This window comes from Tursiops truncatus, chromosome 5 (genome assembly GCF_011762595.2).
Source record: "Tursiops truncatus isolate mTurTru1 chromosome 5, mTurTru1.mat.Y, whole genome shotgun sequence".
Lineage (NCBI taxonomy): Eukaryota > Metazoa > Chordata > Mammalia > Artiodactyla > Delphinidae > Tursiops > Tursiops truncatus.
The window spans coordinates 74,202,277-74,227,420 of NC_047038.1; the positions used below are offsets into that span (position 1 = coordinate 74,202,277).

Here is a 25,144-nt window from a genome sequence, read left to right on the forward strand (position 1 = left end):
ATTTAATGAAGATATCCTTCATAAGAAGAATAAGGGAACAAGTGAAAATAAAAAACAGCCATATGGAAATGATGTCTGATTCCCCCTCCTCCATTCTAGAAGTGAGAGAAATGATAGGTACAGTGATGCAACCTTGCAAAGGGATTACTTCAAGTTTTTCACTTTTTTTTTTTTAATAAAATGGCATCAATTGCTAAAAGCTTTATGACCTTTGTTATGCTACATAATACTGATACAAAATGTGATAGTACAAAGTTCATTATATATAATATAAGGTTTTAATATATTACATTTGTTTCTACATAAACAGACTATAAATATATGTGCCATAGCATGTTTTATAGTCATGGTTCCCAGCATCTCACACTATGGTACCAAACGAAAAATACATTTTCTTTTTTAAAAAGGAAAGAACAAGGACAGAAACCAGTAGAAAGAGCTTTACATGTTAAAAGTCTAAGTAATACAATAGTTGTTATAACTTTGGCTACAAAGTAATTTTGAAATCTGGCTAATAATTACTCAGAGAGTGAACAAACCAGGTCGGCTTTTACTAGGGTGTAGAGGCCAAATTACTAGAATACTGACTGGCTGGGAGGTCAGGAAAATACTGAAGGGAGGGGGAAGGCATGGAGAGGGGAGAAGGAACAAGAGAGTAATATTCTTCCTGAAGCTTTGACACCACAGCTTGATGCTGAATCTACTGCATTCAGGCTCAGACGTATCACATCAGGACAGACATGTCGGTATTCATCCAGAAGAAACCAGAAGCTGGTTTACATAGTCAGAAATCTTCGACGCAACAGAGAGGCTGAGTGTCCTTTCTTTGTGGTGTCCTGAATAAAGGATCAGCCTGGGAGACAAGGAGCCAGAGCTGCATCATTTCCTTCCTGGGGCTTGGCCAGGAGACACGTAAGAGTCCGGAAGGAACTCTCATTAGGAGTCGGAAACAGCACAAGGAACTCTCATTTAGCCCAAATGGGAAGAGCACGCAACCTTCTAAAACCAGTCACCTCGTATGAAGCCTTTACGTTTCCTAACAGACCCTATGTCCACCTCCACCGGAGCCAACGCAATGCATGTGCAGGCTCCAGTGCATCCTCAAAGCAAGCCAGCATCTTCCTTTCCATCAATCCATTCCCCACACATAAGACTTGGCTCAGGACCCATCTCCTAAACAAAGCTTCTTAGATGGACTCAGTCCTAAAGGTCTTTCCCATCTTCAACACCTAAAGCACTTCCATTGCCTGGTTTATCTTCTAGTTTTACAGGTGTCAGCTCCCCCGGTACTGCTACTTCTTGGAGGATGAAGCCATTTCTTGAACTTCTTTTGCTGTAACCCCTGGGGTGACCCACATTAGGGGGCATCAGACATACTTTTTAAATGAATTTTAAAAAGAATAAGGTCAACACCGGGAGAAGACACAAACACATTCTTGGGTCACAAGCATCTTCTCAGGAAATGCCTAGAGGACTGCCTCCCTGCAGTCCGAGGTCCTTGCTTTTGAAATGAAAATCAAATGTGGCTACTTTCTGGTGGTGGAAAGAACAACACTTGAAAATCTGAGCAGCACCTCTCATGTGATTTCTAGGACTGGGGGACGTGGGTGCCCCCTTTTAAACAGGAGGGGAGCTCAGTGTGATCCCAGTATCAGGCTGGAGAATCTGAGCTGCACTGCCAGCTTGCGGTCCAATCTCTACCAGCTTTAAAAGTTCCGCCTCCTCGCTGGAGTACACAGTGGTGTCCGTGTCATCGGAGTGATACCCCGACTGGTAGCCGCTCGTCTGGTTTGAGCCTTCAGATGCCACAGACTCCTTGCTTTTGCTGGGCATCATTCCACTGCAGAAGAGATGGCAACCAAATGAGTCGGCAGAGAGAAGGGAGTTCTTTTGCATCTTATCCTAACCCCGTTCCCAACCCCGTGTGGGCTGGCATCTTCCTGGAGACACCAGTCCCTCTCCCTCCCCCTTGTTCATCAACATAGCAGCCTCACTCAGACAATGTCTATTTTCAGGTACTCGCGTGAATCTGGAGTTTCAGATAAGTCGTCTTATTCAGGTCCAAGTCTTTCAAGCCTGAGATGAGATAAAAGGCAGTTCTCCTGAGTTATGTGAAGGCTCCAACCAGTGGAACCTTTTTATGGCCTTGCAGATTGACAAGTTTGTATACAAGGATAGGAGCCAAAGGGACTCTTTCAGGATGTGGAGTGAAACTGGGATGCTCTGAAAGTCCACTAGTGCTTGCACCACACTGTCAAGTAAGGGATTACAAGGCCCGTGGGTGGTGTTAATAAAGTTCTTGTGCAACTTTCAACTTTAGTAAGTCGAAGCGTGTGTGTGTAATCAAGCCAGACATGTCAAAAAGTGCTTTTTACTCATCAAAACCACATTCTTTGGAAGGACGGTGGAATCGTGACAGACGGTAATCATGTCCAAGCTTAGAAAAAAAGCTTAAAAAGGCTTTCTGTAGCTTGGTGTAGGCTGTGTGGAGCTTAAGCCATTCTGAAGTGTGGGTTTTTTTGCCCCCTTAGTAGGTGTTTTACCAAGCTATTCATGTTAAAAACTGCAAAAAAAGGATTTGATTAACTCCGTGTTCATATATGGTTTAAAAGTTATTTCAAATGACTAGATATCCATTTTTTCTTTCAATCCAACCTCAGTAAAATGAGCTTAGTGTCTCAGACAATGGCATGGTACCTATTCATTGCTGAACAAATATATTTGAATCAGTGAATGAAACATATGATCGGCTCTCACAGTCTCTCATCCTGGGCCTATGGCAGACGATGAAATGGCACAATGGCACATTTTAATGGGTTTTTTGTGTGTGTGTTTGTTTGTTTTACATGACCATCACTCGGTACCAAGGGTGGTCCCATTTCATCCAACAGTTCGATTATAAGTAGATCAAAGTCTTCTCTATTCTCACCTAGAGTGAACCTGCTAGCAAATAAATAACTACTCTGAATCCCAATATTCTTATAAATACAGAATCTTATTTATTTGTTAAGTTAAAAGCAGGTGTATCTACTCAAAACAGCTACGAATTCCTACAGAATCACATGGAAGAAATATTCAAAACCAAATTCAGCATTTTTCCCACAATTAAGTACTTAATAATTCAGCCAAAAATATTTAAGTATCTTAAGCAAATAGATAATGGCTTCTTTATACATTATATTTCATAAAGACAGGTGTACCCGTTGCTGTTCAAGTTTGAAAATTCTTCAGAGTAGAGTGCACAAAGATTTTAACTATCTCCACAGTTTTAAGGATCACATCCAATGACCTCTTTTTTACTTAGCCAGTACCACACAAACCACTGACCATAGTAAATATGCTCAAAAATCCCCTAGTATTCATAAACTCTCATGAAAACTGACCAAATCCTCTTAGTTCAGATTCTTTTTTAGACTTGCCAGGTAATTAGTTTGATTTGTTTCCATTCTTTATTAGTTAGGTTGATGCAAATTTGCCCAACCCACGAAGACACAAAAAGGGAAAACTCTGCACCTACACTCTAAGTCCTAGGTTCCTTCCAAAAGTTCCTGTTGAAATTTGTCCTTCTATTTCGGCTGAGCCTTACCTAAAAGATGGGGCTAATTTGCTTCTGTCTTCCAAGGTTTTCAGCTCTTCAGATGCAAGAACCATACCACTGTCCGTCTGGTTGTCCTTTTTAAGAGACAATGAGATGGCATAGTTGATGGTGTACACTGAACAATTACTTAATTAAACTGATTTCCTAACCCATCTATTGGACAACATTCCCACGTTCTGCAGAGGCAGGTAAAGGTATCATAGCCAGAAACCGTGCAGGCTATAAAAGGAAGTAACTGCTTCCAAGAAATAGATGCAGGCCTGGAAGAAGAGAGAAATTTAGGAAGAAGAAGCCGAGGAGACCCGTTTCTATCCCTCTTTCACAATGATGCTATGTTCGCTTGAGGGGAATTGGGCATGAAGCTGGATTGTCTTGAACCTTAGACCGGGGGCTTTGCTTATGGAAAAACCAAGGGGGCCCAATAAGTTCCATTGCTGTAATGACCCCATCACACATACCCTCAAGGACAGCCTTATAATGAGGCTTCAAGTCTCTAATGCTTAGGTTAATATTTATCTAGCTAATGTTTCACCTTTAGTATTATTTCTAAGACTATTTTTAAAAGATGTGCTTACATCTGGGATTACTTTTACTTCTGGTTCTTCCAACGGGATATCTTCAAATGTTTTTACACTGACAGGCCGGCTCTTTCGCTTACTGTTCTGCAGATACTGACTGCAAAAGAACAAATATTTATGTTTTAGTGGTGGTATATTTGGCTGCAGATTCCACAAGTGATACCTAAGTTCATTATCTTTCAACCGCAAGTTTAATAGCGACCTTCAAACATCCTTTGGAAAAAGAAAAACAAAACAAAAATCTTTCTCTGCTAGCACACACTGAAGGCTTAATTTCCTGTGAAAGCCCATTTAAAAGTATAATATAACTGAGGGGGCATAGATGAGCCCCTTTTCCTTTGAATCGTACTTCTGAGGTCCAGGGCTGGACTGAAGACAACAACAGCAGACTCAGTGGTCAGCTGCCTTCTGCTTGGCCTCCTGATAGCCTGTGATTCCTCCACTGAGCTCTCGGCATATTACTGAGTGTTTCACATCTTTCTGGCCATCTCCTAAGCAAGTTTTCTAGACAAGGCCCACAGAACAACCAGTCAATGAAAGATGGGCAGAGGAAACACCTGCAGATCTCACTGAATCTCACCCGGCTCCAGTAAAGGATGCTGAACCCAGCAAGGTCTGGAGACAATCTTCTTCTACATGTAATAGAGGTGTAATGGGTACAGGGGCAGGTGGGCTGAATCTCCTATTGTTAGCCCACAGAGTTGGGGGTGTAGTTCGAGAGTCACAAGGTATTCTATCTATTTCAAAATCTACCACGAACTACACAGACTTGGGAAAGTCACAAATATATTTCTGTGCCCCTATTGCTCCATCTTTAAAATGTACTGGCAAGAGCTTTCCTTTCCTCACTCACAAAGATACCTGGAGGATGAATGAGGTGATCACTGGTGGTTGATAAGGGGGTCTTAGAAAGAATGATGCACCATCAACCAAAGCTTGTTTTCCTCCTTTGAATTCCAAAGGGTACACGTTTCTTTCAGGAGTCCAAAGGATAGGACTTGTCACATCACAACAACACATCACCTGTTCCCTAAGGGTGTTCCTTCCCTACTATGTGACTTTGGGTGAGTCTGATTTTCTGTTAAAACCAGACCAAGTGGAGAGAAGGAAAGTCCTTTTCATGGGAAGGGACAGCAAATTCACTCTTCACTCTTATCCCAGCATACTTCCCACTTTAGACGGCCTTCTGGATATATTATATATTCTGTGTGTTTTCTGTGATCAAGTGAAGAGAGGACTCATTTGGGCAAAGAAGGATAATGGAAACTAAATCTCCGTCCCCTGCCCCAGGAGGCTGGTTCCTCCTCTTACAAAGAAGAGAGAATGGGGTTCACCAATGACGTCCTTACTCAGGAAACTCCACAGGAGAGAGGACATGACATAAAGGAGAGAGAAAAGCCTACTTCTCCTAAGTCCAGTCCCTAAAAGTGGTGGTTACCAAAAATTACTGGTACCATAGTCATTCATTCATGCATTCACTCATTCCGGAATCCTTTACTGAGACTCTCCCACGTGCCAGGCTCTGCTAAATGCTCCTCAACCACTGTCTCACGGCTTCTCCACAAATGGTACCTCTCTAGGTGGGTATCATTATCCCAACTTCAGATGAGGAACTAAGACACGGAAAGGTTAAGGAACTTGTCCAGAATCACATAACTGGAATATCTGGATTATTATCTTGAGGGCAATGAGCAGTCACTGAAGGATTCTAAGCATGAGATTGACAAAGTCAGATACGCCCTTTAGAAAGATGACTCTGGGTTGAGGAGGGTAAGACCAGAGGCCATGAGGCCAATCGGGAGGCTGTTCCAATTATCTAGGAGAAAGAAGAGCAGCCTGACTAAAGAAAGGTGATGCCCACATGGTCTGTGGACAGATTCCAGAGGTATTTGGGCTGTAATGCAGCTGCCTTAGAAAGGCCAGCTCCTTGCTTGCTGAGCCCAATAATAATAAACATGGCTCAGCCCTTCACAGTTGACAAGGCATTTTCATGGACATCACTGCATCTGCTCTTCACAAAACTACAAAATAGGTTTTCATTATTTCCTATTTGGAAATGAGGAAGCTTAGGGAGGAAACAGCTAGAACTGGGGCTCAAACTTAGGTTTCTAGAGCCCATGCAGGGTTGTTTCTGTTTGTTTTTACCTTATTCCACATTGACGCCCTTGGAAAAGCACTAGGAAGGAGAAGGAAGAAGACAGTAGTGAAGTAAAGATTGTCCAAGGCTTTACTGGGCACCCAGTATGCACACAGCCCTGCTCTCTCCCATGTGTGCACTGACCATGCGGTGGGGCAGGGGTGGGGGGTGGGGGAGGGGGGATAGGGAGGGTGGGAGGGATGGAGATGCAAGAGGGAGGGGATATGGGGATATATGTACATGTACAGCTGATTCACTTTGTTATACGGCAGAAACGAACACACCACTGTAAAGCAATTATACTCCAATAAAGATGTTAAAAAAAAAAAGATAGACAAAAGGTGCAGAAAGGACAGTTTCATTTCAAGCAGTCTAACATCAGAGCCAAATTCAGGAAAATCTAGCCAGCAGGCTGTCCCAGGCATCAATCTACAAGGAGCATTTAAATCATTGCTAGCAATTAACGAAAATGAAAAAAAAAAAAAAAAGCTATGTGCCAGAACCTTTCCCTGGGAGAGAATTGAAAAGAAATCTTTGATAAGCTGCTTGGAGTGGGAGACGAAACTCCCAGGGGAATTGGTGGAGCAACCGCAGATGGTCCCCAAACTGTCCTCCAAGAACGATGAGTCCAATTAAGATGTGTTTTCTTGCAGGAAGCATGCAGACTTGGGGCCAGAGCTGATCCACAGGGGAAATTAGAGACAAACCTAAGTCTAGACACTAGTGGTCCTTCCTCCTCACCCTTCCCCCACATATCTCTCAGCCTCTTCTCTAAATAAATGCTGAACAAATATTTTAAAAATAGTTTAAAGGGGCAAAAAATCAGGAGGTTGGCTCCCACGGGGATGTCTCTGTCCAGCTCTATTCATAATGCAATGAAATAGAAAATTATGAAGAAGCAAGTGAGAAAGACTCCTTGGCTCTTCTCCTTGACTGGCAACATGGAAGATAAGGGCACAAGTTCCTTGAGAGGCACCCCAGCCTCACTTCCTCTTCCCCAGGGAAGCAGAACACAAGAGAGCATCCAACTGAAATGTGCTGTGTGCAGATGCCTCGATTCTGCCTCTCCTTTAACCCAGACGATTAAAATGTGAGCGTGGTGCCTTAGTTTTAGTAAAGGCAAAAAGGTGGGGTGGGGGGGGTCGAGTGGAGATGCAGACAAAAGATTCCAATTTCCATTTTAGTTTTCAAATTACAGCTGGATAAAAGGGAAACTGGACTGGAAAGACCAATTCAAAAATCACAGACAGAAAACAGGAGCCAGGCCTGTGTTGGGAGTGTGGTGTCACATTTGTCCACGCCTCTGGGGATACATGTTGGCAGCCCTGTTTCAGATCCAGCATCGCATTTGGCACTTCCATTACACATATGTGACTTCATTGACTCTCGGCACCACACGCAAAGCGCCTGAGTAAGCCAAGAGGCTGCCGGCTTGGGTCCTCGCCCCACCTGGTCACGGAAGAACCCAAGGAACACAGCTCACCATCAGATGGCTTTCTGATAACACAGAAGGCAACAGTGTTTCGGGAATAATTACCACACCAGAAGGCCAGCTGAACTTGAACAAGGACTTTTTAAACGTTGGGGTGCAACTACAGGTTTTCATTTCATTCCTCTTTCTCTTTGAGGCCCCCTCCTTGGTATGCGAGAAAACAGCCCTGAGTTAGATATCAGAGGAACTGGATTCATCCCATGTGATTTTAAGCAGCTCACTTAATTGCTATCGTTTATTGAGTGTTCTCTAGGTGCCAGGCACTTAGAAACTCATGATACCATGTAATTCTCAAAGTCATCATTTTTGTACAACACCAGTGTCCTTGCCTGGGTCACGGTGAAAATTTGCCCCAGGTCACAGCTGCGAAGGGCAGACTTGGGAATCCAACCCAGTTCCACGTGACTCTAAACTCTGGATCTTTAACCACAATATTGTATTCTCCCCAGGGAACTGCTCTGACACTCACGTTCAACATCTACATCAAAAGATAATAGTATCTACCTTGCCTAACTCTGGCAAAATCTGGTAAGAAAAAGTTCTTTGAAAAATGCTGAAAGTTCTTGACACAAATGGAATGGACAGCTTACGAGTTGGCTTCTTCCCACTCTGAGCTTTCTTCTCTCCCACGGCAGCGTTCCTGCTGCCCTCCCTGTGCGAGTCCACGGGGCGAACTGTCCTGCGTGACTCCCCACCTGCCATCTGGCAACCCGGCCAAAGGCTAGCACTCCGTGGTCCCCCCTGCGGCCACAGCACACTCAAGGGGGGCAGCCTGGGCTCATGCCGCCAGGGGTCTGGTTACAGGAGGAAAACACCCAAGACAAAGCAAAGTGAAGTAGTCACAGGTTTAGTAAAAGGCAATTTTAATATCATATTGTAGAAACCATACCAACTCTTTCCTTATGCACAGGTGCTGGGAGGGAACAAAAAGAAAGCTGCCTTTAGGACCCCTCTACAAATCAGGAAAATACGGCAGTGCATGTGTTTTAAATAAGCCCCGAAGTCCCATTATGCAAATAAAATGCTGAAAATCAGACTTGGGATGGGCTTCTGACGTTGTGCTGCCCAGTCAAACTCAGGACACATCCCCATGGCACACTGTATCCCAGCCAGAGAGGCAAAGGTCTGTTTTCATAAATGCATAGAACTCTTCCTTCCTGAATCTTTCCTAAGCCATATAACTCACATTAATAAAAGAGTACATGGGGATAATTTAAATACAGATGTCTTTGTAAAATTGGTCTCTTTTTCTGGAGATTAACAAACTGTGGCATTCCAGCTATTTGCAGCTGCAGGGCTTAGAATTCTGAAATGAAGAGCTTAGGCAGCAATGTGGACCACAGATGGAAAGAGACTCACCTACCCAGGCGCTCTTCAAGGAGGACCTCTCAGGGCAAAGGGTGAATGTGCAAGTGAAATGCAGCAACTTTATATGATGTCCTTCCTCCATCCCCTTCCCTAAGATGACCTTGAAGCTCCCTCCCCCAGGGGATGTTGACCTTAGACCGTACCTGATTCCTGCTGTGTTGTCATAATGGAATTTGGGGTCACACACTTCCTCTTCCTCCATACAGGAAACAGGTGAGGTAGGCAGAGAGAGTCCCGAATCCTCTTCCATGCTCAAAGTCTCTGATATGGGAAGAACAATGTAGTCTTTGCCATCCTGAAACAATAAACACAGAGTGCTATTGTTATGGCTTCAGTCCTTCAAGAGCCTTTCTATGAAAAACAAAGGCCATTGGGGCTTCTTGTTTATGGGGAATGTGGTTTTCATATCTGAATGTAAAACTTTAAGACAACTTTAAAAATGGCTTGTCAAAAACAAAAGGGCACTCAAAAGCGATGTGTCGATGAAAGTATATTAAAGGATCTAACAAAAAACAAGATGAGTAGGGGACCACAGAGCACTATGGCTACAATGAAGACAAAACGGGTTGTGGTTACAGATGGAACAACAGAACAGGCAGAGCTCCACAGAGCTGAGAAATCGTTTCTTCACATAGTCCTATCTACACGAGCTGGGTCCTTTAAAGGGCATGTCATCCAATTTTAGTGTCTATGCTTCAAGGCAATGGAAAAACTGATGACAGTCTAAAGAAAAGCAGTAAATGTTCAGGAAAATGGGTCTACTGAGAAAAGGTTGCAGAACTTAACATTATTTCATCAAGAGAAAGAAAGAAAGGGCAATTTGATACAGCAATAAAGGGCAATTTGATACCTCTAAATGTTTGGAAGGTTTATCGATAAAAATAGATTTGACCCATTGTCCCCCACCTGTTCAAAAGAAAAGCAGGAGGAAATTGACTTCCATTCACTGTAGTAAGAGGTGTTGACTGGAGATTAAGTAACTTTCTAACAGTAAAGGCTACAAGTCTAAAATCCTCCAATGGAAGTTATGAGGGCCTGGGATTTTACAAAGGGAAAAAAACCCCATCAATTTTGCAGGGTTCAGATGTGTTTTTGCTTGAAGAATGTATTTAAAATTCCTTGAAATTCTGTCCACTGTTGATATTCACTTGATCAACTAGGTTTTGGGTTTTTTAGTTTTGTTTGTTGTTTGTTTGCTTCTTTACTTTATAAGAGCCTCTGAAGACACCACAATATACATCAGTAAAAATAAAAGTGATCAGCTCCCAGGTTATGAATTAGGATCTCATCTGTCAAAAAGGTAATTATGACTTTTAGAAAAGCATTACTGCTCAGATCTGGAAGAATATGGCTCCTTGGATTCAGTGGCTGAGAGGACAGTATGGTGGCCATGAGAAGGTCTAGGCAGCAGACGAGCCCTGGACACCTAAGTACTCTCTGTAGAAGCTTCTTGGATGGAGGTCACAAACCTGCTGAGCATTCGCTTGTAACAGATTTCCCAAATGTTCCACCAGCTCTGAAAACGTGGGTCTCTGATTGGGCTCCCCATGCCAGCAGTCAAGCATGGTCTGGTACCTAGAGAAGCAAAACACTGATGTCATTAACCGCCTCTTTCCTCCTGATCTGATGCTGACAATAAGCACCTGAATGAGTAAATATTTATAAAGAGTCCACCATGAGCCAAGATGCTAAAGAGGGATACGAAACTACGTAAAACACAGAACCCTACACTTGGAGCATCAAGTGTGTATCGAAAAGGAAACATCATAAATCAACATCTAGTAAAAACTGACTGGTTGGTATAGATAAAGTGCTGTCATTTCAAGGATGACTCTGTGCTTGATTATCAAGGAGGACCTCAAGGGAGAAGTAAGACACAAACTGGGCCATGAAGGAGGTACCTATAATGGAAAGTCTTCTAGGCAGGGAGAATTTTTGTGAGCAAAGGAGGAAAGAGAAATACTTGTAAAGTCTTACATTTCGGGTGTGGTATAATCAGGAGCTCTCATTCTAGTTCCTTCTTTCAATCTCCTACAAAATTCCTCATCAATCTTTACTCCAGGATATGGAGAAGCACCTAAAATAAAACAGGCATGGGGCATTATTATTTCTTTTAAACATCTTTACTGGAGTATAATTGCTTTACAATGTTGTGTTAGTTTCTGCTGTATCACAAAGTGAATCAGCTATACATATACATATGTTTCCTTATCTCCTCCCTCTTGCACCTCCCTCCCACCCTCCCTATCCCATCCCTCTAGGTGGTCACAAAGCACCAAGCTGATCTCCCTGTGCTGTGCGGCTGCTTCCCACTAGCTATCTATTTTACATTTGGTAGTGTATATATGTGCATGCCACTCTCTCACTTCGTTCCAGCTCACCCTTCCCCCTCCCCGTGTCATCAAGTCCACTCTACGTCAGCCTCTTTATTCCCATCCTGAGGAATGGTGCCTTATTGATTTGATTTTCTCTTGCAGAAAGCCCTGAGCCCGATTCTTCAACACCTTCTTCACATATATATCTTTTGTTCCTTTCTTTCTTTCTTTGCTTTTTTAGGTTTTACAACCCAAAGCTTCCAAGTAAGTTTCATCCGATAAAGGTGGAATACAGGAGAGGGAAAGGTGCACTGGGGTCACTGACTTTTATCATTTTATTTGGAGTATGGATGGAGAGACAAAGAGAAGGGACTTACCTAAGGAAAATATTTCCCAGAGCAGGACACCAAAAGACCACACGTCACTCTGAATTGTGTACACTCTGTCAAAAATTGTTTCTGGGGCCATCCATTTCAAAGGGAGGCGAGCCTACAGGGGTAGAAGACAAGGAATGAGAACCTACTTATCAAATATCTGAAGGAAAAGCTTCCATTGTCCCTGGACACAGGTCCTGAGGCTTGCTGAGAGGAGTTTGAATTCTGCAACTTAACAGGTCACTGGGTGCATCTCTGAAACTTACATCTCCTTTTCTGACATAATCTGGGTCTTTATAAATATCCCGGGCCAAGCCAAAGTCACAGATTTTAACCACATTCTTCTCCGACAAGAGGATGTTTCTCGCTGCCAGGTCCCTGTGGATACACTGCAAAAAGAATCGTGTGCATTAGGACTCAACATAACTGATCTCTTCCACATCTGTTGTGACCTCATGCTTTAAAAAAAAAGAAAAAAAAAAAACCCACATCAGAAAACCAACTGATTAACAAGCACTGGGTTAAACATCTTTTATCAACTCTTCCGGAAGAAAAGTCTGTAAGTTTCATTGAGGCACACATCTGCTTATTCCATAAACAGCCCCAGACTCTGGAATTAAATAGTTATGTTATAGCATGCTGATGGAGTCATAAATAGACTTCTCTTGGACACAATTAAGAATGTGTTTCTGGTCACATCCACACATCCCTTTTGCCTGGCACCATATACGGTTAAAACGTGTTATTCTAAGGAGGCCCTAGAATGGAGTTTATTTTGAATGAATGCACGGAAATCAGAAACAAGGGGCTCTCCTTGGTTTGGTGCCCTTTGTTGGTTTCTCTATTCCATACGTAACCGAAGCGGGACAAGCTCTGAGAAACAATTCCCAGTGGGGCTCACCCTGTTTTCAAAGCACTGGCTTATCGTGGAGGTCTGTGAAAGCACTCTCAGCCTCTCACTAGTCAAGGGGATTCTCTGGTACACGATAAAGGAAAAGCGAATTCTCCTTGGCTTTCCTTCTATTCTTTTCTGTTCCTCAGTTTCTCTCTTCTCTGCATCCCCCTACCTTCATGTAACTTCCTACCCTAAGCAGCTTTAACTCCACCTGATAGATTTATAAGAGAACAAGAGTCTCAGGGAACATTGAGAAATGAATGAAAGGCTTAGATGAGAATTCTTATGTCAGTGGAGGAGTGATGTGTGAGCCAGGCATTACGGACCCCTTACACCTCACATCTGTAGAGCACTTTCCTCTGAACGAGGCACAGGAAATATAGCCAATATTTTGTAATAATTGCAAATGGAGTGTAACGTTTAAAAATTCTATTAAAAAAAATTTTTTTTTAAAAGCACATTGTCTGGCGTGATTGATCAAGACAGGAGACTCCAGAAAACACAGTCCTTCCTACTTTGCCCCGAACTGAAGAGCTTCCTTTATTAAGCAACCAGGTGGTATTCAAGAAATTCAGCTGGTAGATGCAAGGGAAGTAAAAGGATCCCCCTCCACCCCTCATTCCCTTCCCTGTCAAAGGAACCCTGACTAAATGGCAGGCTCTGGCCTTTAAAAAAATAATAAAATAAAATCAGAATCTTCAAGAAGGGCAAAGGGTCTTTCTCTTTGGAAAAATCCGCTAAGATCCCACTTCTCTCCCTTCCCCTTGGAAGAGAGAAGACAAGAGCTCTTGGGCAGAAACCTCGGAGATCCTGAGGCTCTGAAAGCGGTGACAAGCTTTAAACTCCAGAAAAAGGCATGCGTGAGGGACTGCACTCTAATTGAGGAAAAAACCACAAAGTAAAAACTTTAAGTCTTTCTCCCACAGGTAGGCTGCAGCAACTGCATTCTGTCAACTGATCATTTTTCCTGATACTTAATCTGAATTTTTCTTGTTTAACGTAAAACCATCCCTTTTACCCTTTCCGAGGGGTGCCTCCACGGTGTTTACAACCTTTGGAATGTTTGTAACTTGTCACGTATCCACCTCAGCCTTTGTTTGGCCTACTTTTCTAATTTTAGCTCTTTCAATCGCTCTCATCTGAAGCCCGTCCTTCCTGGTTTCTAATTATGCTACTACCAAATACTTTTTGATGGGTGGTGATGAATATCAAAGAAATGAAAAACAGACTTGTGCCAAGATATGTGCAAGGCTCAGCCCCTCACCTCTTCTAGGCCATTACTCAAATGCACATTCCCCTAAAGCCTTCGGTGTCCCCTTGGTTTAAAATCAATGTACACAAACACAGAGGCATATGTCCACAGGAACATAACGCTCCTGTATACTCTGTAACTCTTCCCTGCTGATTTTTCTCCACAGTACTTACTCCCATCTAGCCTATCAGGCATTTTACTTGTTTATATTGTTTGTTCCACCCACTAGAACATAATCTCCATGAAGGTGGAGAGTTTTGCCTATTTGCTCACACAGTGTCCTTAGCGCTCAGAAGACTGCCTGCATTTAGTAGGTATTTATCACATGAATTAATTTCATGAACTCCTAACACCACTTTAATGAGCAGAAATGGGGCCTCCCCAGTAGAGCTCTCTTAACAGTGCTCCAGCAGTGGTGAATGAATTACAGTCCCAAACAAACACCAATGGCTGGCACTGGACACCTCATTTGCAAATCTGTGATGTGAAGAGATACTCTGTCTCACCTTTCGTGATGCCAAAAACTCCATGCCCTTAGCCACTTGGAAGCTGTAACAGATGAGATGCTCCAAGGTCAGGAAGTTCTTGTACACATCTTCAGAAACTGTCAGAAGATGCAGGAGGACAGAGATTGGTATTTCGGCCAGAAACTGTTTGTAAGTTTGATAGAGCAATCTTCATTTTAAAAATTGGGAGTTAAATTTCAGGAAACAGAAGCAGACAGAAAATGCTTCTATCTTCTGTAAGTATGCTGAATCCTGGTATATTATTAGCCTTCATCATACCCCTTAGCAAAAATATTGGTTTTTCCATTTTAGCCAAATTGGACGAACAAATCCAGGAGGCAAAATGGAGGAAAAACTGGCATAGGTAACAGGGGGGTAAAAGCAGGCTTTTACAAATTTGCTGTTTAAAGTGTTGTGTTTTTTTCATATACCCAGAGGGATAAACAATAGTTTTCATATCAAGAACTCTAAAAATAAAACAACAATATCCAGGGTCACTGAATCTTTTCTCTCCAGGCTTTGTCCCGGGACAAAGGCCAAAGGTCAAACCATAATCTACAATGGCTAACTAAAAATACCAGTAATATATTTACCTCTCTCACTTTTAAACTGAGAAAGGGCTGTAAACACATTAAATCTGGCCTGTGAGAATGCTTTTTTCCTTCAAGGATACGAATGAGAGAAGACAGGAACATCGAGAGGAAGATGAATTTACGTAAATTTGTGGTATTTACTTCTGGGCAACTAGTACAAAGAAACACTAAGACATTAATGAGCGTTTCAACATGATCTCTTAACTTTGGTCCGATAAGATAAGACATGGCTTCTTTCCTGAAGACAAATACCAGAGCAAATGAAAACTCAGTTGTAATAATAACCTTGTAAGTATTAAAAAGACTACGAAACTTTTCCTCAATGACTTTCTATGTTCGGGGCTGGAGGGCTCCCCATGAATAATTAGTGAAACTCTTTCATTTTCCAGATGAAGAAATGGAGGCAAAATTCTGGGCCAATGCCCCCTCTACTCGGACTGACTCCCTCAAGCCCTTGGGTTTCCAGCTCTCTGGCCACCATTTTGTGAGAGAGAGGACAGGGCAGAAGTGGCTCCACTCAGTGTGCACCCAGTTATGTGAGGTCCAGACAACCTCCCCACGCTTTTCTAGACCAAGTTCTAGCCTCACACTGCCTGCTTGGCTTCTATGGGAAAGAAGTCAGTTTTAAGTTCTCTCTGTGGCCTCATGTCAAAGGAAACAGAAGCAGGTTTCTCCCACTATTTCATGATTTAATTCTTCTAAGCTCATGCCTCAAGAAGACCCAAATGTCAGGAAGCCCCATCTCTACCTCCACAGAGCTGTCTCTGCTCCTTCTGAGGGAAGCAGATATACAGTGTATCCTGAAGCTGGAAGAGGTCCTGAAAGTTAGGCTGGGAACACAGCTCCACTCATAAAGAGCACTAAAATATCACTGGAAGCGTAAGCGGATAAAGAAAAGTGTATTGACCAAGACTCTTCTGACGAAATACGGAAGACTTGATAAGCCACTTGGGGTAGAAACAACAGATGCCTACAATGCCTAACTTCAGTTAGGTATGATTAACTGAAGGACTTCTGTTGTGCTGGTGAAGCAGACAAGGTGGGACTGAACCGCTGTGGACAACGGGGAGGCTGGATCAAACACCAGAGAGCCTCCTTTGCCCATCCGGAAGATGGCGCTGAGCCTCTCCTGCTGACAAATGTTGAACCAAGACTTGAAGAGCGTTGGTTTGACTGTTTGCCAACTGCTTAGCCCTCCTGGGGGACCCAGATTTCTCAGGCTAGCCATGCTCTGCCTCACCACGTAGCCTGCTGCTTATTGAGACCTTCCGCCCCTCACTTTTGGGGAGACTGAATGAAAGCCTCCTAGAAATTTAGGTCTCTTTCAAATATTAGGTAATACTGGATTTTTCCAGGACAAAATTCATTGTAACACCCTGTCACCTCGTCTGTTCCTACAAGAGCATGCATTCGGTGCAGAGGAAGCAATGGCAGGTACCTTCCTCTTCCTCCACATCACTGAGGGATTTCTCCTCAACAAATCCGGAGCTGGCTGAGCTCTGGCTACTGGTGATGCTGTCCAAGCGGCGTTTAGGATCCACAGTGATTTCCCCAACGTATTCTTTCCCTTGCCGGAATCGTGCCCCTTTAGTCTATAACGAAACAGTTGAACAAACTCCTTGAACACCAGAAAATCTCTCCAATGTAGGTAAACTACAGAAACAATTGTAACTATTAAAAGAAGATGAGAGACATCAATTTCAGGATCATGGAATCTCTGGGCTGAAATTTGGGGCAAGTGCTCTACATAGTAGATTTTCTTCCATAAAGCCTGTCTCTTTTCTAGCTTAGAGATAAGGGCCTTGTTACAAGTTTCACTCAGACACACTTCCAACATTAGGGCACTTTTGACACTGGGATTGACACTCCATAGGGCCACATATGGCCAGGGCAGAGACAGAATAATCCAGAGCTGTCCTTCCACCTGTCATTCCCTACCCTTAATCACACCCACCTTCCCCTCCTTGGCATCATCTATAATGGGTCAGTAGATCAGAGTCACAAAAATAAAACATGAGAAGTATGTGTCCTCCAGAAGGTAAAAGAGGAAGTTACAACAGCCAAGAGGTAACATGAAAAGATTCCTCACAATTTCTTTGCAGAATTTTACCACTTTGAGTTTTTCTCCATTTTACAGTGTGACCACAGTTGAGTTAGGAAATGACATACCTTGTAGGGGACAAACTCATTTCTCTTGCTCCTTAAGTAAGTTGACAGGTTTCCAAACTTGCAGAATTCCACAATCACCATGAGTGGCCCTGCAGACAGCACAGCATACCAAGAAGAGAAAATGTATTTGTATTTTCACTCGTTTCTCACCAAGTGTTTAAGATATCAATGAGCTAGAAAATATCACAGAAGAGGCTACACCCTTTCACTGGAAACAGGATCATAGAAATCAGCTGGCTGCAATTCCCTTATATTGTAACTTTTCTTTTTCCAAAAGGCAATTCCACAGAAGATGAACCAAAATTTCAGAAGAAAATCCACCCACTTGCTTTTCAACACAATCACCTGAGATGACTCCATTTTAGGGGGCACCACTCTTAAAGTCCTTTGTTTTCAAATTTGGGGGGAAGTTTACTCTTCTCATCTGAACACCTATTACATAAGTAGCAAACTGTATTATAATGATGTAGTATTTTTTAATTCACGTTCTAGAATAATTTACAGTGCCCATTAAACCTCCATGAAATATATTTATATATAGGAATCTGCCCAAGTTTCCTAAGTTAAGGAAACCAAGGCCATGGGAGTTGGGTGGTTTCCCTCAAATACCAGCAGAAAAGTACATGCCAAAATCCCACAGCCAGAGCCATCTATAGACACTCACCCCCTGGCTTGGTACAGGCACCAAGAAGATTGACCACATTGAGATGGTGGCCAATATGAATGAGGATCTTGAGTTCAGACATGAGGGCTCGGTGTTCGCTGTGTGTTGCTCCTTCTACAAATATAAACAAAGAGGGAAATCATACATGAGGCATTACCTTAGGAGGATTAACGCCGCACTATGTGCATCTGTGCAACTTTCCCTCCAGGGGTAATACAACTGTAACCCAATTGACAGGCTAGCTGCATTAAAAGACAAACATAAATTATATTTTATAATTCTAAATCGAATTCTTTAAGTGCACCCAGAATGTTTGATATTTGAAGGAAGCCACTGTGAGGTCTTTTGCAAAGTGGAGAATACATCTGCAAATGAAATCATGCGCAGATTTTCTCCTTTTACAAAACTGGATTTTCACATATCAGGTTTACTATGCTTCTTAGGGCCTGATTATTTCAGTGCTTCCTCGTAAGGAAGCAACACCATGTATTGCTCATGCGTTAGGGGCTATGCTGGAGTTCCCACCAATCTGTGCCGAGCAGGAAACTTAACAAGGGCCAGCTGGCAAAGCCAGTTGGCACATGAGGCCGATGAGGCTAAGACTGTGAGTTTGATCCTGTACAGACTGGTACACTTCCCTCTAATTCACAGACGTGGTCCACACCTCAGGCCCTGATGAGCCACCTCAAAATTACATGCTCCTCGGCCACAAGGGAGAAAAGGCAAAAGGAGAGAGATGCCTTCAAAATGCACAAGACCTATTGGCGAAGGGTCAGTAGCACTGTCTCCATCCATGAAAGCACGTGAGAATTCTAGCAAAGAGCTTTATACGCATCACCCCCCCCCCAAATTAAAACGGCAAGACCAGAATTCCATTACGGTTAGGCTTGACAATTGTTTATGAAATTTTCAATTTTAAAAATGTCCCCCTTAATCCTTTTTTTCCCAGCACAACCATTCTTATTTTGCATATTGCCTTTTATATGTGAGACTCTTTTACGTATTCCAGTTCTAGGGAACATGCTGGTTTTTGCATGCTGCTATTTTTACTTATTACATCAAATTTCTTTTTCCGTTTCTTGATCGTCTGTAATTATCTTACTAATGCACTATAGTACACTAAGAAAACAGTTTTGATGTAACCAAGGTATTTTTTTCCTATAGCCGGACTACTAAATATAGTTGTACAAGCTGTGATCTGTGCAAGGGCTCCCAGGCAAGGTGGGGCGGTAGGGGAGCTCAGACCCATCCCAACTTTGCCTGCCAGGCTGTGGACCCTGACATGAGTCTATAAAAGAGGAAATTTTTATCTAGTTTGTACAAAGGCATCGTATAGTCTGGCTGCATGTTTGGCTCGTGGGCCCACCTAGCCACAGAGCCACTGATACAAGCCTTTCATCATGTTTAAAGATGGGATGAAACAGATAGAGGGATACATCACCATAGAATTTTGCTTTTACCTTTCAACATTTTGACAGCCACTGTCTTGCAGGTTGCTGTCTTGTCAATTCCAAAGGCATCTGCTTCAATCACCTGCCCAAAGGCACCACGGCCAAGAGGCTTACCTAGAGTCAACAACAAAACAGATTTGGACTATTTCACCACCAAAGCGATAGGCAAAGATTCTGACTCGATAGGGTGACCACACATCCCAGTTTATCATGGACAGTACAGTTGACCCCCTTGTCCTGGCTTAATAATTTAACACCCCCCTCTTCACCCTCTAAATGTCCTGCTTTGGGTGATTATACAGGGACCCTACTTCTAAGTGACTAAAATGGACGATTACTCAAATTCAGGAGATGGGATGCATTTTCTGAACCAGGATCCAACATTTAAATAGACCAGATTTGTCACCAGCCTAAAAGAGGAAGAGATGGCCTGGTAAACCCAATACCAAACTAACATCACTTGAAAACACACCTAGTTTCAGCCGGTCTCTGGGGAATTCCCATTTGCTGGCATCATAAGGCAGGCGTTCACAGTGCTCATCCAGGGGGAGTTCGTCTGGATCCATGACGATGGATAAGTAGCCCGTCTTCAGTTCCCCTCCACTGGCCTGGAAAGCATTGCTCCTTCCGGTCACACACACCCTGTTGTCTGGCTGTTGTTCTCTGTGCTTGTTATTGTTGTTTATAGAAGCCCCATTCTTGGTGTCTCATTTTCTAAATGGCTCATAGTGTGTGAGAGTAGTCCTATTATAATTCTGCTCCCAGTGTCCCCTCGACCCCCAAATGAGCTCAGAATTTAATTCTTAAATCTTAATTACACTAGACAGTCCAAGCCCATTTCTTCTCTTGTTGCTTCTATCAATTAAAGCCCAGTGGTCTAGCCAAAAGCAAGTGGGTAAGAAGGTTATTGTATAGAAATAAAATTGTGCCTGTTGAGCCAATAACAATGGGAAGAATCAACTCAAAGAACCCCAGTCAGCTTTCATTAATCATGAAAACCAACGTGCAAGGGACGGAAGGGAAATGATTTCGTTACCCGCTTAACGGTCCGTAGAACGATGACAAGAAGTAGCCAGAAGAACATGGCAATCACTGCAGTGCCGACTAGAATAATGACTTCCAAGTTTGTCTTTTCCTGGGCACCTGGAAAGACACAAATGAATGAGCATCAACAACTGGAAACTCATACCTTTTGATATAAAATAACAAAGTTCCACACTAAAGCAAAATCTCAATCTTACCAACTCAGGAAAATCCTAGACAATAATAGTCACAAACCTCTGACTTGAATGGAGTTTATAATGTTCTTAATGGATAATTTCAAGTCTGCAAAACATTGCTCATGAAAACTTCCAACAGTAAAATTCTAAAGTAATTAAGAGAGAAATATTAATGTCCTAAAAGACAAACAGGAAGCATTTGGAAGAAGAGCAGACTTTGATGGAAAAAAAAGCCAGATCATGTTCTATAGAGAAGAAAAGTATTCTATTTGGGGAAAATAAATGTTTGGTTTTATGCTGTTGGTCTATATTTTGATCTGTATGGAGTTTGAGGAAGGACTGTTTAAGAAAACAAGTAGGGTAATAAATGCAGTCCTTTGGCCAGAGAGCTATTGGTGACTAGGCACCTACGAGATGCTCATCACTTTAGATATGTCATGTCACTCAGTCTTCTCGATAACCCTCAGTTTTCAGATGGAGAAGCAAGCTCAGAGAGGTTAAGCTACTTCATCAAGGGCACACAGCAAGTTGATGGAATGGTCAAGAGTTAAACAAGGTCTGTCCAACACTGGCTAACATTTCACTACCCCATCCTTGTGTGGCAGGAGCCTCAGTGAGGAAAGTGAAAGAGCTGAGGTGAGTGCCTCAGGCGTGGCCTGGCAGTATGAGTTTAAACATACTCAGGAAAGGAAAGAGAAGAGAAAAAGCTGGAGGTCAGCAAGGAAAGCTGCAGATGTTCAGAACTCCAGAGGACAGCTCTGAGTGGGGAAAATTAAGCCCAGAGGAAGCTTTCAACCAAGAGTGATTAGCACAGTGGTGACAAGGAAGCAATTATCACTTAGGCTCTCCCATTGGATGAGTGCAGTGTGAATCAAACTGGACCACAAGCTGTGAGAGTGGCTCAGGCAGCCTCAAGAAGACAGAAAGACAAGTAATTAATTAGTTAGCAAAATAAGAGTTATAGTTGAGAGACAAGCACCAAGTATGCTTGGAAGTAGATTTTGTTTCTCTGGTGGCCTTACTGAGAGAATTCTCTATTTATACATGGAGATTTAAAAGTCTGTTTGTTCATAGTAAAAAGTTCAACGATTCAACTGTCTATATAAGTTGGTGCATTAATATTCCCATATGAACATTTGGGAAAGTAGCAGGAGCATTAAATATTTACCTCTTCCTTTCTTAGTATTCTCTTCTGGTGAGAAGTAAATACAATCTCTGTGCCAAGGTTACCTAGTTAGGCCTCTTGGTAACCAGCTGCAGACAGCTAACAGAGCTGAGGCAAAGCATGGGAGAGAACTGGAAGTCTCCCTTAGGATTTTGCCTAAAACATGTAGCGCTTTGAAAGTGACAAAACCACTGTGTCACTTGAAATCTTTATTTGCAAGTGCAGTTTACAAAATGGTAATAAGCCTATAGATTTGAAAAGAAGTCAAGGTATTGAGATGTAATACTTGGCAACATAGATTTGACAGACTAAAGGAACTAAAATCTAGTCTTTGAGAGACAAATTAGGATGAGTGCATAGAAATCCATCAGTTCCTCCATCTATCACCACCCCTCTCTTTTCCCCTTGCATACCATTCCTTCACCCACATAATACAGTTTCATTGTCCCCTGATGGGTTATTTTTAAAAAGACATAGGAATACACTTTTGAAGATAAAATATTCTGTCACAAATTCACCTTTCCTATCTGAGAAAATGCCAGATTCACATCATTCCTGCATACACATTTAGATAAGAACCCAAATTTTCTACATCAGAGAAGCAATGGTCTATTGTTCACAAATGAATGTTAATTATCTTTAGTCCAATAAAAACTATGAACCTTTGTGACTATCTAGATAGCACCGACTTTCATGACTAGGCAGCAATTCTACCTAATAAATATAGAGGCATAATTTTCATAACAAGGTCATTAAGTCATTCATATGAAGAAAGAATCAGGGAGAGGAGGATATTCCACCCGCCTGGCTAAGAATTTTTCCACAGTGAGAACTGCGGGGATAGAAATGTGATGAGAGCAGAATTAAAATAACATTAATTATGTTTTCTGGTTAAAATAACATATACTTATAGTAGAAAACATACAAAGTACAAAGAATATTAAAACCACCCATAACCCTCCTGCCCAAAGTATATGAGTATATATAAGATACAAGCTAATTTTTTTTTTTTTTTTTTTTTTTTTGCGTTACGCGGGCCTCTCACTGCTGTGGCCTCTTCCGTTGCGGAGCACAGGCTCCAGACGTGCAGGCTCAGTGGCCATGGCTCACGGGCCCAGCCGCTCCGCGGCATGTGGGATCTTCCCGGACCGGGGCACGAACCCGTGTCCCCTGCATCGGCAGGCGGACTCTCAACCACTGCGCCACCAGGGAAGCCCAGATACAAGCTAATTTTTTTTTGTGTGTGTGTGGTACGCGGGCCTCTCTAAGTTTTAAAAACCACCTGATGGTCTCTGAATTCCCACTGACCTTCCACTATGAAAAACGCCTCCACTTTTGCACACCCGAGAACACTGCATGCCTGGCAGGTGTACAGGCCTTCATCCTCCTTCCTCACCCTGCGGATAGTTAGGTTCCGGTTCCCATCTTTTAGCACGATGCCTGAGAAAGGGGGAAATGGATGGTTTTTATTTATGATGTGGTCTGGCAGAGTTTTTCAGGACAAAAATCTTTTTAATGTAAATGTTTCCCTTTATCTTGGGCTATTATCTAACTCTAAAAAGAGTCATACAGGGTCAACTGCTGTCTCAGCTCCCCTGGCTTCCAGGAGAATTCAGCAGGCTCTGAATACTCGGGTTCCGAGTCTATGAGATGAGCCAGACCATGGGCAGTAATACTGCTTTCTGTTCTACCTAAAACAAATCAAGAAACCATATGGATTTTATACTGTAGGACACCTCTATGTGGAATCTAAAAAATAAAACAAACTAGTGAATATAACAAAAAAGAAACAGACTCACGGATACAGAGAACAAACTAGTGGTGACCAGTGGGGAGAGGGGACAGGGGAGAGGGAAGCAAGATAGGGGTAGGGGATTAAGAGGTACAAACTACTAAGTATAAAATAAACAAGCTACAAGGATATATTGTACAGCACAGGGGATACAGTCAATATTTTATAACTATAAATGGAGAATAATCTTTAAAAATTAAGACTCACTATGCTGTCCACCTACAACTTAAATAATATTGTACATCAATATACCTTAATAAAAATAAATAAATAAATGAGTAAATAATTTTTTTAAGAAAGAAATCATATGCATTTTAGTTAATATCTCTAGGAAGATTTTGCAGCCAAAAAGAGACCGACATGCTCTATTCACCTGAATCTTCCACAAGCGTCTCATTATCTTTAAACCACGTAATCTGTGGAGGGGGATTCCCAGACGCTGTGCAGGAAACTTCGATGGTTTCACCAATACTTGTTGTCTGGTTCTCCAGGTTTCCTGTGATTGTAGGTGCCATGCGCTCTATGCACACGCACACAAAAAAAATCATAGGACATTTAGTTATAAGTTTTGAAGTGGTTTTCATATCAGTAAACTATTAAACCATTTAGTAAACTGTTAACTTACTAAGCCAAAAATACACAGAGGTTGATAACTGGAGCATTGTTCATGGCGTAAAGTTAAATGAAACAAGTCAGTCAGTTCAGACAGATTACTGCATCTCTCTGAACATTCATATTAGTGATTCAAGCTGGTAATCACATCGCAAAATAAAAGTTGTCACCCTTGACTTCCCTCCAGATAAATAAATAAATTCTAGCCAGTGACACACAAGAATTCTGCCATGTTTCTCTTGGAAAGTACATAACTTCAGTGTAATTCAACAAAGAATGCCTTATATTTATTTGACACTTTTTACAAAACTCATTTGTCCTATTTCTGTTTTTCACTATCAACCCTATGGTGGGCAGTATTAGCCTTATTTTGCAGATGAAAGGGGTTAAACAACTTACCCCAGTCCTTATAACTAAGTAAACAGTTGAACTCAGAATTTCCACTAAAACACAGACAAAACAATGATAACCTAAGGAAAGTCAAAGATTTTTAAAAAATGAAGCCCATAGGTACTCATTTAAATTTACGGGACAACTTTAGATTTAACCTTTCCTACAAATCATCAAAGTGCTGTGGAAATATCTTGTCCAAACCAACTGAACGTCGAAAAGAATCCTGCTGAGAGAATCCACTTCAACATTTAGCAAAATTAGATTACCTCAATGGTGAACTACGCTGGGGCTTAAGCAAATGGACTCTAGTCTATTTCCAAGAATAATTTTTGGAAAACAACTTGGGAGTCCTTAGAGAGCAAACCAGCTCATTGTGAGCATGTATTTCCTGGGCATGGCAAAGCCAGGAACCTCCTTCACATCTCTTTCTGAATTTTTTCACTAGCTTGAAACCAGACCGGTCACCAAGATGAACAGAAAACCATGATCATATATGGGGTGTGATTTGAAGGGCCTTGGGATGACTTCACTCAAAAACATCTCTTCTTCTGACACCAGAGTCTCAACACT

The 25,144-nt window shown here is 42.2% G+C and overlaps 1 protein-coding gene across 7 annotated transcripts in view; it reads right to left on the bottom strand.

Moving 5' to 3' along the window:
• Positions 1–247: 247 nt before the first annotated feature.
• Positions 248–25,144, bottom strand: part of KDR (kinase insert domain receptor) — a 44,508-nt gene continuing 19,611 nt past the window's right edge. Inside the window, exons 14-30 of one of the 7 annotated variants that reach the window (XM_019928157.3) lie at positions 23,943–24,089; positions 23,086–23,217; positions 20,429–20,535; positions 19,865–20,000; positions 19,402–19,506; positions 17,942–18,055; positions 17,278–17,366; positions 16,547–16,700; positions 14,516–14,613; positions 12,129–12,251; positions 11,866–11,977; positions 11,151–11,250; positions 10,643–10,748; positions 9,317–9,468; positions 4,174–4,273; positions 3,587–3,672; positions 248–1,840 (exon numbers count right to left, since the gene is read on the bottom strand). In XM_019928157.3, coding sequence (XP_019783716.1) covers positions 1,618–1,840; positions 3,587–3,672; positions 4,174–4,273; positions 9,317–9,468; positions 10,643–10,748; positions 11,151–11,250; positions 11,866–11,977; positions 12,129–12,251; positions 14,516–14,613; positions 16,547–16,700; positions 17,278–17,366; positions 17,942–18,055; positions 19,402–19,506; positions 19,865–20,000; positions 20,429–20,535; positions 23,086–23,217; positions 23,943–24,089 — 2,084 coding nt within the window. In that variant the 3' untranslated portion in view covers positions 248–1,617. The other 6 variants (XM_019928158.3, XM_073805270.1, XM_073805272.1 and 3 more) reach the window with 6 other exon arrangements.